An 18,781-nucleotide genomic window follows, 5' to 3' on the forward strand; every position below is an offset into this window, starting at 1 on the left:
GCCTAAACAGATCCCGTAGCAAGAGCCTAAGTTCACTAACTCATTGTTTCCAGATGGCATTTCAAGGGCTGGGCCCAGGCTGGTGTTCATTGTCTTTCTCAACATCTTTGCTTCAGTCCCATGACTTAGGATTCCTTAGAAAGCGGCCATGTGATGTACTAGCCCTGAAGAACATGAGAATAGGAAGCTAAAGTGCTAATTCATAAAGGTTGGTCTCTTTTCATTTTTATATAAGAAATGAAAAATCCCTAAAGGTTGTTTTTTGTTTGTTTGTTTGTTTCCAGTCGTGGGGCTTGTACACTGGGCCTGGGAGCTGTCCCTCAGCTCTTCAGCTCAAGGCTTAGTGCTCCACCACTTGAGCCACAGCACCACTTCTGGCTTTTTCTGTGTATGTGGTACTGAGGAATCGAACCCAGGGCCTCATGCATACAAGGCAAGCGCTCTACCACTGAGCCATCTTCCCAGCCCCAGTTTTTTTTAAAGTTTATTTTAGTATTATTATCTTTAAGTAGTTTTACAAAGGAGTAGGCATTTTAACAAAGCATTCATACACTTACGTATTCATAAACCTATCAATACATCTTGCATATATCTTGATCCATGTCACCAAGTTCTCACCCATCTGTCCCCTCGCCACGCCTTCTCTCACTCTTGTTAATTTTGCAGGATATACATTGGCTCTTGACTGTACTCTTCTCCACTTCATTCGCTCACCCCTTGCCCCTTGACCTTACCCCACGCACAAAGTTCAGCAAAATCAAAGAGCAAAAATAAAAATTTTACAATCACCTGGAAAACGACTAAACATTTCTATCCAGAACACTGGGCACTTTCAAGGGCTTATTAAAGTAGAGAAAAAGCTCTGTTCTCCAGCGATGGCATGGAAGGGTAGATTCCATTTGTCCTGTGTTTTTCTGGCAGCTCAGCAGCATGGAGGAGCTCCCACGCCACAGCTGGCAACAGCCCCCCTCCTTCTGCCACCTCCCTCCCCCTGGCCCTCACCCACATGGCATGTGTGTAGTCCAGACTTCCAAAGGCCTGGTTAGGTAGGGGTAGGGGACTGTCGTACAGAATGCTTCTCTCCCCTGTGTTGCTTTGCTCAGGGGTGTCACCACCTGCCTGTGTCCTGCAGGTATTTTCTTTCAATAAGGCATCAAGACTATTAGGTTCCCTGTCAGATCCATCCCCAGGAGAGGCTGATGTTCATTTAAGCACGTGATCCCAAAGGATGCCCCCAGCTCCAGTAGCCTTGGGGAAACTGTCATGGGAGTTCAGAGATGATCTGGAAGGAGACACTGATACCCAAGGTCTTGGATGACCTGAGGGAGAAGAGAACCAGCTCTCAAAGTCAAAGAGAAATGTCTAACTTCCCCTTCCAGACCAGGCCAACACCAAGCCCAACTACACTTTATCAGCAAATCCACACAGGCACAAACAGATCAAGGTCTTAATAATAACCATCGTAGGAACATTGAGGAAAAGAAGGAGAAGAAAAGGGAGGAGGAAGAAGTGGAGGAGAAAGAAGTGGAGGAGGAAGAGGAACCAAAATATAAAATGTGGTTACATGTTTATTTTGTGGGTAGTGATAGAGTTGTTTTTATTTTCCTGTGCTTCTCCATTCTCCTAAAATTATTTTCCACAACTTTTTAAGCATTAATTCTGGCTTCCTAGAACACTGTCTTAGTAAAGTTTTGTGAAAGGCTATAAGGAATAGGATTTGAGGAGGAATATGGCATCATGAATCCAAACTTCCTTTAACAAACACCAGCACATATTCCTGAAATAATCAAGGCACAAACTTGTGCTTAGTTATTGTTTTTTTTTTCTTGGCAATGAACATGGTTCCCAAAGAAATCTGTCAAGTGACTATCTACTGTTGAGCCTTAATGATTATGTGAACATTTGATCTGAATTCATTATATGCATTTTAAAATATGTTCTCTAAAATATATTTCCCACTCTTTCTATTTCAATTATTTCCCATATTGTCCCTGAAACTCTAAGAGAAACAATATTTAGTGTAAGACAAGTAACTTTTAAAGAGTTGCAGATAAAAAATATTGATATAAAGCCAGGCACCAGTGGTACATGCCTATAACCCTCACAATTCTGGAGGCTGAGATCTGAGGATTGAAGTTATCCCAAGTAGGAAAGTCCAAGAGACATTTAGCTTCAATTTACCACCAAAAAAATCTGAAAGTAGAGCTGTGGCTCAAATGGTAGAGTACTAGGCTTGAGCCAAAAAGCTAAGAAACAGTATTCGGGCTTTAAGTTGAAGTCCCAGTACACACACACACACACACACACACACACACACACACACACACACACACACACACACACACACACACACACACACACACACACACACACACACACACACACACACACACACACACACACACACACTTGATATAAAGAACTAAATATGGGCTGAGGGTGAAATTCATTGGTGGGGCATTTGCCTAGTATATGCAAGATCGTGGTTTTGATCACTAGCACCATAAATCAATCAAAGCAGCAATTGCCACCACAACCCTTAAACGCATGAAAAGAATAAAATCAAGTTTCAAGCAGGCTTTAGCACTCTTGGTCTGTAGTAAACAAGAGGTCACACATTCAGAATAGAACACTATGCATTTTAAATTCCCTTCTAAAGAGACGTCACTAAGGCAGAAGCCTTGTAGGCTGGTATCAGTGTTTCCCTCTCTCACGTTTTAGTGGAAAATTTCAAACATAAAAAAGGCGGCAGTGTAATATAACCAATTCCTATGTACTCATCATCCAACTTCACTACTTACGGACTCAAGGCTAGTTCTGTATCATCTATATACATTTTCCTTCAATTAGGTTAAAGCAAAATAACATTTTATTTGTACAATTATAAAACATCTCTTTAGGAGATCAGGACTTTTTCTTGTGAATTTATTATGATTTTATTTAAGCCCCCCAGCTCCTTCCAAATTTAAATAATAGTGGTGGTGGTGTTAGCCATAAAACCATTCATAATACAAAAAGGTTAGTCTCACTTTGAAACAGCAAATGGAGAATTCTTATTTGAACATTACCTCATTGCCCTTAATTCTTGAGGCCCACAGGTTCAAGTCTCAGCTGAGTATTTCCTTCCTTGACAAGAACTTAAGGAGTAATAAACTGAGTGGGTGGTTTAAGGAGGGAAAAAAAGAAGGCATCCCATGTCCCCACTTTCACATTTACTGGCCATCATAAAGTTACAGATGACCTCCAAGAAGGAAACATGAGGGCGACATAAGAAAAACCCCAAACATCAGAGGTCTCTCAGCCTGGGTCAGGAAATGGAAACACTTTGCTTTTTTAAAAACTGAGGCAGGCTCAGGAATGATTGCTAACAGGCTCCCAGACCAAGGGCACCATAGCCCAACTCATTATAGAAACAGTAGCAATAAAAAGAGGGCAAAAAAGGAAATGAAATATCAAACTTACACTTTCAGCTAGAAGCCCAAACCAATTAGCTCCTGGTTACCTTATAACGTGTTTGTTCCACATCGTAGATCTTTTTCTCTGATACCATTTTCGGGGCAAAGAACTTGGCTAACTTTGCAAGATAAACTCCATTCCGGAGCCCTTCTTCCAGTTCAGTGGTTGGTGGCAATTCTTCAACTAAGCAGACTTCCATCCACCTAAAAAGAATTGAAAGCATTAAAGTGATTCCAGTTGGGTGACTTGATGTAAATGGAGACATTAAGAAAGCACAACCCCCCAACATCTTTACTTTACATTTGGACAGGGATGACCAGGGGGAATAAGAGCCCAGAGCCACCAACTCACCACGGCACTTCATCTCTATTTGAGTCTCTGCCAATACTCTTCCATGCCAAGGAAGGAAGGAGGCCAAGCCATTTTGTATGGGTGGAATTAGTTCTGCTGACATTAAAGAAAATATAATTCTCGGTTTATGAGCCTTCAGCAGAGGCAATTTTGTAGAGGTTGTGGCTTGGGAGAAGAACATAGTCCAAAGTACATCTCTGTAGTTGTCTGGGCTCAGAAAGGAGTCTCGGGAAAGGCAGCAAGGCAGGGAAAATGGGCGTGAGAAGTTTTGAAAGATCAGCTGTCTTTAAACAACATTCACTCCTTTCCCCTAAACCAGAAATGTACTAAACATATTTGCATTTGGGGGGAAATACGGTACCTACTGGAGTCTCAAAAAATGGTTTAGAGGTCACATGAAGTCTTAGGACATTGTGCTAGGATTTTAGGACAACAGCACAGAGGTCATTCATGGCTGAAGGACAGAAAGTGGGAGAGAAGCCAAGCCAGTTCACATTTCACACTGGAGTCCGTGGAGTCTGCCAGGGACAGGAGGGTAATGCTCTGCTGATCTGCTCTTGAGTAATTATCACCTACTGCAATACCTGAAAGGCAGGTGTGCAGCTCTCAGTGGGAACTTCTCCCTCCCTGCCACCCAGGCACTGACCCCCACTCAAACCTAACGCTTGGTGTGAGTACCATATGCCCTCCCTCCACCACCCCGCAAGACTACCTGGAGACCATTCACAATCTGGGGTCTCCTCACCACTGTGTGACAATTCTTCAGCTCAAGGCTAGCACACTCTATCACTTGAGCCACAGCACCACTTCTTAAACTTTTTTTTTTTTTTTGGTTGGTCATGGGGCTTGACTCTGGGCCTGGGCGCTGTCCCTCAGCTCTTCAGCTCAAGGCAAGCACCCTATCACTTAAGCCACAGCACCACTTCCTGGGTGACAATTGTAACAACGCATCCTGATCTAAGATGTCAGCAGGATCTGGATGTTATCTTGCAAAGGGCCTACAGACTCTTAATAAGTACAAAGGAGGCAATGACGGTTTTCTAGACTTTATACAAATGGAATATATCAGAAAAATATAAACATAAGTCTTGTGTTTGAATAACAGTAAACACAATTGACTTCTTAGTATGCTTGAGACCCTGGGCTTGATCTTAACAATATATTCATGCACACATGCACATGCACACGCGCGCGCGCGCGCACACACACACACACAGATATCTGTATATAAAATTGAGAGAAGACAGTGTCATTCCAAGAAAACCCAGAGAACCATTTTAGGGAGAACCTTGTGTTCACTGCCACACATCAGAGCCTAACAAGAAATTTGGGAGTGAAGAATGGTCAGCGGGTTAACAAACTAAGGAAACGCCAAGAAGGCTGGGTATGGTGGGGGGCTGGACTCGGCCTGGAGAATAGGCAGAGAGAGAGTTCACAGTTAGGCAGCTGAGCAAAGCAAAGCTATATAAGAAAGATGGCAGACTAGTGGGAGAAACCAAGAAGACTTTGGGCTTTGTGGGGGGCTCACAGGAAGAAAAGAGGCTGGGGATCAGCAGTGAAGCGGGGCTCCATTGTTGTCTAGGAAGGAGAGAGTTCCTGGCAGCTTCACAGAAGAGGCATGACTCACTGACAGGGGTAATTACAGCCAATTAATCTGTATAATGGATGTCTGGAGACACTGCTGAGGAGCTGGATTAGAGGGGAAGAAGTGGGAAAAAGGGAAACTAAGAAGATATTTCAAGGAAACCGTAATGGGACGTGGTGGGAGCTTAGAAAAGAGAGATATTACTAGCAAGGGAGAGGGAGCGCTGAGAAGGAAACTGCACCAGAACAGAGTCACCTGGTAATAGGGTGACTGTTAGAGTTCCTTCCTCTGCTCAAGAGGCAGGGATGGTAAGAAGGAGCTACAACCTTCTTGACTGTAACATCCTTTATTTGATCCTTGCTTCAAATAAACTCAAGTAAAAGTACAATATACCTGTTAAAAAATCAACAAGAATATTGTCTAAAAAAAATTAGTCCAGGTTAAGAGTCAATGTCCTAGACCAGATGGAAGACTTGGTAGTCAACTTATAAAAAGAGAAGGTTTAGCTGGCTACAGTAATATGAGTTACTTTGAAGACTAAGGTGGGAGAATCGGGAGTTTAAGGCCAACTTGGACAACAAACATAGAAGAAAAATCTTAATAAAAAAAAAAAAGGAGGCAGAAGAGGAGAAAGAAAGCTGGGCAGTTTGTATGTGGTAGCACTTGCTATAATCCCAGCACTTCAGAGGTAGAGGTGAGAGAATCTGAAGTCCAAATCCAACCAGCAAGACCCTGTCTCAAAAAGAAAAAAGAAAAAAAGTTGGTAGCCGGGCGTCAGCGGCTCACACCTGTAATTCCAGCTACTCAGAGGATTGTGGTTCAAAGCCAGCCTGGGCAGGAAAGTCCATGAGACCCTTATCTCCAATTAACCACCAGAAAACTGAGTGTGGTGCTGTGGCTCAAGTGGTAGAGCGTTAGCCTTGAGCTGAAGAGTCAAGGGATAGCACCCAGGCCTAGAGTTCAAGTCCCATGACTGACAAAAAAAAAAAAGTTGGAAACAGTGGTGGTACATGCCTGTCATCCCAATAATTTAGAGAAGAGAAAATTGCAATTCTAGACCAGCCACAATCCTATCGGAAAAATAAAAGCAAAAAAGACAGGTTATGGTGCAAATGGTAGAGCACCTGCTTAGTACATTTGAGGTTCTGAGTTCAGTTGCCATCAGTGACACCATTACCCATCCCCTCCCCTCCATCCCAGCAAAAAAATCCTTTGTATAACAAAATAAATAAAGGAAAATAAAAAGATTTCCGTTTAGTAGAATATTTCTGTTTAAGATTGGGTAGAACCATGGATTAGGGCTTCTTGTAAGGTGGGGGGTGGGGCAGATGGTAATGAAGCGGAGAATGTAATGGAACAAACTATTTACTTCATGGTCAGAAAGCAAAGCAGAGGATGGGCTAGGGCCCTAAAACCCATCAGGGGCCTGCTAGCAGTGACCTTAGGACCTCTCACGAGGCCCTTCCTCTGAAAAGTAGGTATGGTGCACCTTTCAACAGTACTGGCTGGGGACCAAGTTTTTTACACGTGGTCGTCTACATCCAAACTACAGAACCAAGATTCTAAGCTTTCTCACACCCAAACACAAGCTGTTTCCAAGCAATTGTTTGCAAATAATCTTGGGGAAAATTTTAAAAATTGCCTTCTATACAGCAACATACAAATGCACTGTTACAACTTTGTGACTGGTAACTGGCGGGAAAGGAGGTAAGTGGACACGGGTAGCTGGAATGCTACCTGTGGGACATGCTGACAGCTGGGTGAATGAGGCAGGGTGTGAAAACAATAAGCTCTAATGTATAAAAATTTAGGCCTGAGCTTGCTTTAAAAAATGACAGAACTATATTAAATTTTGTCTAATGTTATTAAATGTGTGCAATTGGCTTAAAACAATGATGATCCCCAAAACTTCATCACACCAGTAATTTTAGCTACTCAGGAAGCTAAGTAGCAAGGTAGCAAGGTTCAAAACCAACTCAAGCACCAAAAATCCCCAGGATGCTTCAGTCTAATTAACTAGCAAAAAGTTGGAAGTAGAGGCATGGCACAAGTGTACCAGCCTTGAGAGAAAAAGCGGGCAAGGGCAGGAGGCCCTGAGTTCAAGTTTCAATACTGGTACCAAAAAAAGTAGCCATGGGTGTGGCTGAAGTGTTTGGGTACTTACATAGCAAGCTCAAGGCCCTGAGTTCAAACCCCAGCACCAAAGTATGCACATGTGTGTGTGTGTGTGTGTGTCTGTGTGTGTGTGTCTGTGTCTGTGTGTGTATCCATGACTATTATTTACAATATTTTAAACTGCTCAAAGACAAAAGCTATATCTTGATACAGATTATGTTAATATGTAAAAATATTTATAACTAATTTATTTACACCTGGAAACCTGTTTACTCATAGTAAGTACCCAACACATGGTGATCATGGGAAAGATTCACAGTACTTCGCAATACAGTATCTCAACTACATGGTAAAATTGATGACAAAGTGATTACTAAATGTTTCAGGTTTGCAACATTGGGCTTCACTGACTGTAAAAGAATGGTGCCATTATTATCAAGAACTAGTATTACAGGGCACTATCCTAATACTGGATTTGATGCTTTATAGAAAATATTATTTAATTGATAGTCTCCCCCTCCCCCAATAAGGAAGAGCTGCTGTTAGGATTACTATTTGTAGCTGAGGTTTTGGTATTTTTCTCAGATTCTAATGATTTTCTCAGATGATTTTGCAGCTTTTCTGAGGTACTGAAAAACCCCAAAGCCACACAACTGCTAGGGGAAAGAATATCATAAGCTGCTAAGGGGTCTCTATTACCCCAGTTACAATGTTGAGTTTCTCCCTCTCCCTGTGAGTTGTCTCTTGATTCTGGTAATTGGTTTCTTTTGATGTGAAAAAAAAAACTGTTTTTATTTGATGACATCCTACTTATCAATTCTTACTCTTATTTTTCTAGACACTTGAATCTTACTCAGAAAATAATTACCTGTGCCTATACCTTCTAGAGTTTTCTCTGTGTTTTCCTGGAATAGTTTTAAATGTGACATTAAGATCTTTGATCCATTTGGAGTTGGTTTTTTGCACATGGTTAAGAGATAGATCTAGTTCCAGTCTTCTGCATGTAGAGAGCTAGTTTTGTTTTGTTTTGTTTTTTGTCAGTTGTGGAACTTGAACTCTGGGCCTGGGCACTGTCCCTCAACTCTTCAGCTCAAGGCAAGCACTCTACCACTTGAGCCACAGCGCCACTTCCGGTTTTCTGATGGTTTATTGAGATAAGAGTCTCACGGACTTTCCTGTCTGGTCTGGCTTTGAACAGCGATCTTCAGATCTCAGCCTCCTGAGTAGCTAGGATTATAGGTGTGAGCCACCAGTGCCTAGATTTAGATAGACAATTTTACCAACACTATTTGTTGAAGAGACTGGTTTTTCTTTTCTCCAGTATATATTTTTGGCTTCTTTGCTAAAATCTAGATGGCTATAGCTGTCTGGTTTCATTTCTGGATTCACTTCTGTTCCACTAGCCTTCATCAGGTCTGATTTTGTGTGAGTGCCATGCTGCTTTTGTTACTATGGCTCTGTAGTATAATTTGAAATCTCATATTGTGATACCTACCATATTGCTTTTTTTTTTTTTACTCAGGATTACTTTTGCTTTTTAGGGTCTTTTATGCTTCCATATGAATATTGGATTGCCTTTTCATTTTCTGCAAAGAATAACATTGAGATTTTGAAACTGTAGAGGGCTTATGTAACATGGTCATTTTCATATTATTCTTGCTATTCTAAGAGCAGGGGAAGTCTTTCCATCTTTTGGTATCTTTTCAATTTCTTTGATCCATTTTTGCATACTTCTTGTATGTGGTATGAGGCAAAGGTTTATTATCATTCCCTTGCATGTAGATACACGCTTATCTCAGTACCATGGCTGAAAATGCTACAACTGTTGGTACTTTTATGGAAAATCAATTAACTAGAAAAGAAAGCATTTACTTCTAAACTCTTGATTCTAGTCTAATGATCTATGCCTATGATTTAGGTATGGACAGTTCATAAAGCACACATACATAAAATCAAGCTAGCAAGAGTTCCTGTGCTGTCAAGAGACCATTGTCAAATTTAGCCTAAAAATCCACTCAAATCAAACCTCAAAACTGGCCTTCCTTCCCTCCCTCCACTCCTGCCATCACCATTTCTTTCCTGTTCCTTATTCTGGCCTACAACAGCCAGATGGGAATATTTCATCCCAAAGCAGAAGCTGAAGTAGTTCTTACAAACACTTATGGGCAACAGAGAGCCCCACCTTCCTGCTTGTGTGAGGGACCCTATCAGTATTGCTTATATTTTCTCCTCTTTGCAGGGAAACTTAAAGCACATAGGAACAAGATGGAAGCAAGAAGAGTTATCTTTCTATTATTCAAGCAGTCTCTCTTCAACCTGGGTGTGTGTGTGTGTGTGTGTGTGTGTGTGTGTGTGTGTGTGTGTGTGTGTGTGTGTGTGTGTGTGTGTGTGTGTGTGTGTGTGTGTGTGTGTGTGTGTGTGTGTGTGTGTGTGTGTGTGTGTGTGTGTGTGTGTGTGTGTGTGTAAGTTAGTTTCCATAAATAACTCTACATGTAAATGTACATGGTCTGATCCAAATGAGAATGGAGGAAAAAGAATAAGCAAGTTAGGAGACAAAGAAAGGAGAGAGAAAGGAAAAAATGTCTAATTTTAGGTTAAGGCCAAAAAGGAAAATAATATTTTGTCTTGCAAGATAGAAAACAACCATCCAACCAACCAAATAGAAACACACAATAATCCTGGGCCAACCAATCCATTCTACATGCATGCTGTGCCTCATAGAACATGGACGAATTGCAGAGTTGTTAGGACAGTGCTATCCAAGTTATTATTCAGAAAACCACCCATTAGAATCTTGGCCTCTATCATATAAGTGCTGTATGAAATAAATGCCTTCAAGGTAGAACTATTGATCAGGAATACTGTGTGTGTGTGTGTGTGTGTGCATGTGTGTTTTAAAGTATTTTGGTTAGGGATGTTCAGCCAGGGTTGAACTCTCCACTCTGTTTGATGTGTTTCTCTGTTGGACTGGCTGGCCCACTCTGAGTATAACTCATAGGAGTGAGAATGCTGGTGGTCTTGACTAGCACACAGCACATAAGACTGAAGCAAGGCTCTGAGTCCTGTAGCCCTGGGCTAACTGACTTATTAACCAGAGTCTCAGTTCCCTACCCTCTAAGTGGCCTAAAAAATCCTGCTTTGGCAAGTGGTTGAGAGTGAATGGAAGTTAGTGGCTGGTACACAGAAAGCCATTGGTGGCGACTATCATAGCTGTTCATACCCTAGTGCCACCCATGGATCCACTGCTAAGATAGTTCACTGCGGGCATCTGCTCCTCAGCGGGACTTGGTTTGTGATACAGACCTGCAAGCAGCAACCAGACCATGTCAACAGGAGTTGTCATCACAGCCTGTCCCACTCTCTTAGTGAATGCACTCCTCCCCTGCAAATGCAATTCTGTTACCAAACACAAATTACAGACCTGAATGGTAATTAGGGTCTATGTAAATATTCATGTGTGTTCATGAGAGCCAGGCTCCCACCATACTGGTTAACGCCCACTGTTAACAGATGCAGCTCAGCTACGCAGCATACACAGACTAGCATTTAGCAGGTACTTGGCACTTACATGAATGCATTCTTACACTAACCTGATGAGATCAAGGTCCTTGTCCTTGACTAGAAAAGCAAGGAGATACACAACAAATTCTACACTTCCATCAGAAAGAATGGCATCACCCCATTCGTAAGGAAATGGAAAGACTTGGACAAAATTATATTAAGTGAGGTAAGCCAGAACCAAAGAAACATGGGTTCCATGGTTTCCCTCATTTGTAATAATTAGTATATGCCTAAGAGAGTACTAGCAGAGGATCACAATAGCCCAATAGCTTGTGCATATGACCATATAAAATGATGCTAGTCGAAATGAACTCTAAGACATGGAAACAAGAGGGTTTTTTTCTTTTCTTTTCTTTTTTAGTGTACTGTTTTCAGTTATATCTTTTTTTCTTTCATTTTCCCCCCTCTGGTTTATTCCCTGTGGTCACTGTTTTTTATTTTGGTACCCTTTGTCTTGTATATAAGTTTATCTGGTTTGGGAAAGGGAAGGGGAATCACAGAAACAGTGGGACACAGGGTGAACCAATGCAACAGTGATACTCACAAGACACTATGCTGGAAATGAACTTTACAACTAGGGTTGGGGGGGCGGAATCTGGGAGAAGGGAAAACAGGAGAAAACAAGGGAGGAGTAACACCATTCGAAAAGAAATGTACTCATTACCTTACTTATGTAACTGTAACCCCTCTGTGTATCATCTTCACAATAAATGTAAAAGAAAAAGAAAAGCAAGGAGAGGCTTGAAGACAACCTGCTCAGGATCACAAAGCCCATAAGCAGTTGAGCTGTGATGTACATCTGTTATCAGCTCCACAGGACATCTCTACTATACTCCACTCTGCTCTGACAACATGGAGGCATCATGAAGGGAGATATCACTGATAGCCTCTCTAACTAAAAAGAAGCCAGTTCAGATCTAAACTAGGTTTTCTCAAAGCAAGCTTTACATGTGTAAAGCTTTTCTACAAGATGAAGCTGAGTATACCCTTTGACCACCAGTTCCAGTAACATCTGTGGGGTTCAGCTACACATTGGACTTTGAGCTCCTGACAACTTGGCTTCACATTTGGTTCTGCCAGTTATCAATCATGAGTGACTAGGGGTACAACCATCTTCTCTGGGCCACAATTTCCTTTCTCAGGAAATTGGGTATAACACTAGCTGCTTCACAGCACTGTTATAAAAAATAAGAATAAGCCAGGTGCTGGTGGCTCACACTTGAAATCCTAACTACTCAGGTTTAAAGCCAGTCCTGGCACGAAAGTCCACAAGACTCTTATCTCCAATAAACCATTCAGAAAAAGCTAGAAGTGTAGTTGTAGCTCAAGTGGTAGAGTTGCTGGTCTTGAGCAAAATAAACTCTGGGACAGTGCCCAGGACCTGAATTCATGCCCCAGGACCAGCAAAATAATAATAATAATAATAGTAAAAATAAATATTTCATGTGGAATCCCAATAGTGAAAAAGTACCACACATGTAATAGGTGCTCAAAAAACAATTGTTTTTTTGAATCTGGGAGCTGGTAGGTCATGACTGTAATCCTAGCTGCTCAAGAGAGGATTGAGGTTGGAAGCCAGCTGGGCAAATAAATCCAAATGACTCTTATCTCCAGTTAACCAAGAAAAAGCCAGAAGTGGAGGCACGGCTCAAGGGGTAGGGCAACCAGCTTTGAGTGAAAAAGCCATGTGAGAGCACAAAGCCCTGTCCATGTACATATACACAGATATACACAGAGCCATTCATAATCAAGAAATGAAAAGGAGGTAAGAAAGTATCAGCTTCAAGTGGACACTTCATGCTGCCTATGGGAGTGGCCTGGCCACTTCGCCTAAGCATTTGAGAGTGAGTCTTCTGGGTAGAGACTGCTGGGGCATACAACACCCTACAGGAAAACAAGTTGTCCAAAGGCCTCCAAGAACCGAGCTCCCTGGGAACTTGTGACAAATCTTGTCCACGTGCAGTGCAAAGTGCTTCCCCATTCTGCAAGATAAACAGGAGCTTGGTGCGGGGGGAGGGGGGGGGAGTAGAGAGGACAAAACCAAAAACATGTGACAGCAGATTCCTGGCAACCAATGCTCACTGAAGGCTTCCCCCTACATTTGGCCTGAATATCAGTTTATGATTTGAGGAAGCAGATTCTCCTTCCTGGGTTTGCATTGTGTATCTAATCTAACCACAAAATCATCTTCATTCTTGCATTTTAAGCATTTATTTGCACCAGTGTGGGCAGGAAAATGAAAGCAGAAAGCTTCCAAAGGTCATTGTAAATTTTCCTAATTTGTCCTAATTCCTTCCTGCCTTTGAATACCCCCTTTGAAAGCTCATTACTACTCCCCAACCAAATCTTCCATGTGAAATTATTAAACACCTATGACCCAGCCATACTACTCCTAGGCATCCACCCTGAGCAACAGGAACCAGGATACAAGGACACATGCACCTCCATGTTCATTGCAGCACTGTTTACAATAGCTAAGATATGGAAACAACCTAGATGCCCCACTAGAGATGAATGGATCCAAAAATTGTGGTACCCATATATAATGGAATACTATGCAACCATTAGAAAGGACAAAATAATGGCATTCGCAGGGAAATGGATGCAGCTAGAACAAATCATGTTGAGCAAGGTAAGCCAAGAGCAGAGAGACAAATGGCACATGGTCTCCCTGATATGTGGATGTTAAATCCAAAATGTAAGGAGATATGACAAAGTAAACAGGACTCAAGAAACAAAGGACCTCCACTCTAATTTGTTGTATCATTTCTAAATGACTCCATGTTCTCCACCACATATATATATATATATATATATATATATATATATATATATATATATATATATATATGCACATCTGAGGGAAGCTAGGAGGAAGACATAGAATCAGAGGGAAACAGGGGAAAATATACAACAGAGGGGCCCATCACCTGCACCAGTCATAGATCAAAACAAACTAAGCAACTCAAGGGCAACGATGGGAGGGAGGGAAAGAGAGGGAAAGAGGGAACAGCTTACACTAAGCAAAAGGAAAGAAATGTACCTATCACCTGATGTGAAAGAAATAATTGTATTGTCAAAGCTCATAGAATGTACAAACATTATAGACCATGATAATGACAATTTGCCTTGTGAAGGTTAAAATATGTCTGCGACTTTAAGTATCACTATCCCAAAATACTGTGAAATTTATGTAATCACCTAATCTCAATAAAAATTATTAAAAAATAAAGTATTAAACACCAACTTTTGTATTTGTGTACGCACGTGTGCTAGCATTAGGGCTTGAACTCAGAGACTCCTGTGTTCCCTTAGTTTTCTCAATCAAGGCTGGTGTTCTACCAGTCAATTCTGGTTGCTGGTTAACTGCACATAAGAGTCTCCCAAATTTGTCTGACTAGCCTGGCCTCGGACTATGACCCTCAGATCTCAGTCTCCTGAACAGATAGGATTATAGATGTGAATCACAAATGCCTGCCAATACCTGGGCATTCTAGAACAAGAGAGAATGTCATAGTTATGGCAGGCCATATTTCAACAAATGCAGAAGATGTATCCTGAATGGCTCTATTTATCTTTCTCCCCTTAAACTACAGGTGTCTTATGTTCAATGAACATGGCCATGGATTCCTACAGTCTAAACGACTAAGAGAAAAACAGCTCTCCACAGGTAGTTCAAAGTAAGGGCACAAGACAATTTTTATTGGAAAATACAACTGAGAGTAATGTGTGTGAATGCCAGACTCAGAGCCATCCCTCTTCTAGCTGTATCTTACCATCCTTGGCCCAGCCTGTATTGATTTTTCCCTACCCCCACCACCAGCTGTACCAAGGAAGTGACAAACGGGGTCTCACTAGATGCCATCAATCATTGTGACCCAGAGGAGAATGAAAAGAATCCAACATATGTTCCTGCAAATGCCTCCCACCCTCTTCGCCCACCTCTTCTTTTTCCTCTTCACCAACACATGATCTTTGTAAGCAGTAAGCCACTTTTAAACTTCCTTCCACAAGAACACTGGAGGAGCACACAGGAGCACCTGAGTATGGATTTTCTATTCTTGTGTTTATTCTTTGTTACAGTTCATAGTTCATGAAGGTCAGACTGAAGTGCGGGGCACAGCAACACTCCTGCCAACCCCTACCATGGTGAGTGGAAGGACCGATGATGAAGCCCACGCTTCTCCGGTGCCAGATGCAATGGCTGCCTGGAAAGGATGCACAATACAGGTAACAGATGGTTCTCTCCAGAACTTGAGACAGAGCAGGAGTTCTCTCTCTCTCTCTCTCTCTCTCTCTCTCTCTCTCTCTCTCTCTCTCTCTCTCTCTTTTCTCTCTCTCCCCTGACCACTGTGACACTGAATAGATCAATTCCCATGGCGACTGCTCTAAACATAACACACTAAAAACAAACCAGGGACCATTTAGACAGAAGACAAGAGTCTTGTATTTTGTTTCTGAGAGTATAGCAAGAATCAAGAGGTGGCACCTTCCACTCTGGGCCAGAGAAGAATTGTATTTTCACTCTAGAATTTCTAATCCTACTCTGGCTAAATAATAGAAGAACATCAACAGCACAAAGACCAACTCTGGGGACCAACTGTATGAGGATATTAATTACAATCACATTAAAAAACTAACTTCGGGGGGAGGATGGGAAGGGATGGGAAGGGGAAACAAAGGAGGAGGCTACAATGCTTGATAAGAAATGTACTCATTATCTTGACCATGTAATTGTAACCCCTCTGTACAGTATTTTCACAATAAAAAAAACTAACTCAGGGGGCTGGGAAGGTGGCTCAGTGGTAGAGTGCTTGCCTTGCATGCATGAGGCCCTGGGTTCGATTCCTTAGCACCACATAAGCAGAAAAAGCCGGAAGTAGCACTGTGGCTCAAGTAGTACAGCACTACTAGCCTTGAGCTGAATTGCTGAGGGACAGCGCCCAGGCCCAGAGTTCAAGTCCCATAACCAACCAAAAAAAAAAAAATTAACTTCAGTGGGAGATGTGGCTCACTGGTAGCACCTGCCTAGCAAGTGTGAGACCTTGAGTTCAAACCTAGTACTGTCAAAAGCAATTACCCAATCAACAAACAAACTTTGAAGTCCAATGACTGCAGGGATTATGAACTCATTCTGTATCATGTATATAAAATACTATGCAGCATTAAATTTTATGACAGCTTAGTAAAACAGAGAGCAGGTGATATAGTAAATTATAAAACAATATAAAACTTGTGTATTTGTGTCATTCCAATCCATGTATGAAAAGAAAAGTTGATATATTAGGTTTAGTGGAATTCTACGGTTTCCTAAATTTGTTTTTACTTACTTATTTACTTAATTAGCAGTTTTGAGATTTAAAGTCAAGGCCTTCTGCTTGCTATACAGACACTTGCCATTTGAGCTATGACCCTAGGCTGATTTTTTTTGCTATAGTTCTTTTTTAGTTAGAGTTTCACATTTTTGCCTGGGCCTGGCCTCAGACTACAATCTTTATAGTACCTGGGATGACTGGCATACACTACCAAACTCTGTTTACCAAGATAGGATCTTGCTGACTGTTTGCCTAGCTTAACCTTGAACTGTGATCCTTCTGATCTCTGTCTCCTGAATAGCTGGGATTACAAGCATGAGTTAATGCAGGCCTAAATTCTCTTGAAATGTTCATGATAAAAAAATTGAGATAAGAAGAAAAGTAGGATAAAAGTCATCATAATTGCTTCAACTGCTTTCAAACACTGAGTGAGTTTTGCCCTACAAAGCAAGGAAGCCGCAAAAAGATTCACACTTAACAAATTGCATCAAAACTTTAGCCTACTTGGGAAAAAAAAGGCTAAGGAGCAAAACGAAAGAGTCATATCCTTTACATAGATTAAATACACACACACACACACACACACACACACACACAGAAGATACATAGAAAGAATACACACCAACCTAAATGTTGTTTTTAGATGAGTGGTTGCCTCTTGGAGGGAGGGGACTAGAGATAAAATCAAAATAACTTAAAAAATAACCCACTGCATTCTTAGTACTCATTCTACCTTATTGCTAAAAGTCCATTTTTATCACAGATTAGGAAGGGACTACTGCTCTAACATGTGACAGTTATTCCTTAAAATGATGCCTACCCCTGATAGACAATAGGATATCTAATATAAAAGCTGAGCTGACCACATTCCTCACACTAGGCACATAATGGACACTGGTTTGTGTTGGCTCCCGAAAAGTTACTTGCTTTTAAGCTAGATACCAGTGGTTCATGTCAATACTCCTAACTACTCAAGAGACTGAGATCTGAGGATTGAATTTTGAAGCCAGATGGGGCAGAAAAGTCTACCTAGACTTCATTTAATTAACCACCAAATAAGCTGGACTAGAGGCATGGCCCAAGCAGCAGAGTGCCAGCCATGAATGATAAAGTGGAGTGAGAACGCAAGGCCTTGAGTTCAGATACATACACAAAAAACATATTTGCTCCTCCAAAGATTATAAGCTCTGTCTATGGCAGGATGACATTCAGCGGAAATGTACAAGGGTCTATAGCCTCAAAAAAAAAAAAAAGGAGAGATTTTTAGGCTCTTTTTCATCTTGGAATTCTGAGCTGCTTTGCTCCTCCTGGCTTCAGCTTCTGGGTCTGTTGACTCTTAAAGCCCCTTCCAAGCATGTGATAAAGATGGATCTTTAACAGGAAGGCAAAATGAAGATAAGAATGCAGTGTGTTTTTTTAAAAAGTTATTTGATTTTAGCTCTAGTCCCCTCCCTCCAAGAGGCAATCATTCATCTTCCCCGTGACATACCCCTGGCTTCCAGAGGCCTTATATGACCCACTGCTGTTTGGTCCCAGGTTCTAGTTTTTCTTATGCTTAAAAGGTTTTGGGAAATTATCATTGCTGCACACATCTGTGAACAACTATGTTATATAGTGTGTAGCCATTTTTATAGGCTTTGTTATACAATTATATTATACAAGATATGGTTATATCATTTGTGACTTTATATAACTATACATTACATATATGTGTACGTTATATAGGTATATGTGTATTACATATGTACTCTTTGTATATATACATACATAGTCACTCCTAGGTATTTATATGGGATTGCTTCCAGGGTACCCTTTCTCAAGTATACCAAATGCATAATGCTCAAGCCCCTTGTATGAAACACTTTCATCTAACTTACATGCATCCTGTCATACCTTTAAAATAACTCTAGAACAGTTATAATATCTAATGCAATCTAAACATTAACTGTTATACTGCATTGCTTAGGGAATGACAAAGAAAAATGTCTGTATGTGTTGAGAGGTTTTTCTTTTCTTCCTTTTTCTTTCTTTCTTTCTTTCTTTTTTTTTTTTTTTGCCAGGCCTGGGGCTTGAACTGAGGGCCTAGGCACTGACCCTGAGCCTCTTTTGCTCAAGGCTAGCACTCTACCACTTGAGCCACAGTGCCACTCCTGGCTTTTTCTGCTTATGTGGTACTGAAGAATAGAACCCAGGGCTTCATGCAAGCTAGGCAAGAACTCTACCACTAAGCCACGTTCCCAGCCCCCGAGCTTTTTATTTTCTAAACAAATAATTTTGATACTCAGTTGGTTCAATTCTCAGACATGGAACCTACAGATCAGCAGGCTGACTGTACGTGGTTATAGCTCTGTATAGTTAGTTACCTATATAGTCACAGATTCACAATTTGGAGATGTTC

At 41.3% G+C, this 18,781-nt stretch overlaps 1 protein-coding gene across 1 annotated transcript in view; it reads right to left on the reverse strand.

The window, feature by feature from the left end:
• Positions 1 to 18,781, reverse strand: part of LOC138834381 (ras GTPase-activating-like protein IQGAP2) — a 257,374-nt gene that overhangs the window by 144,497 nt on the left and 94,096 nt on the right. The window contains exon 3 of the mRNA XM_070033008.1: positions 3,503 to 3,659. Within this exon, the coding sequence (XP_069889109.1) occupies positions 3,503 to 3,659 (157 nt within the window). The remainder of the gene's footprint in view (positions 1 to 3,502; positions 3,660 to 18,781) is intronic.

Source organism: Dipodomys merriami, unplaced genomic scaffold (genome assembly GCF_024711535.1).
Source record: "Dipodomys merriami isolate MVZ:Mamm:240054 unplaced genomic scaffold, mDipMer1.0.p SCAF_213, whole genome shotgun sequence".
Taxonomy (NCBI): domain Eukaryota; kingdom Metazoa; phylum Chordata; class Mammalia; order Rodentia; family Heteromyidae; genus Dipodomys; species Dipodomys merriami.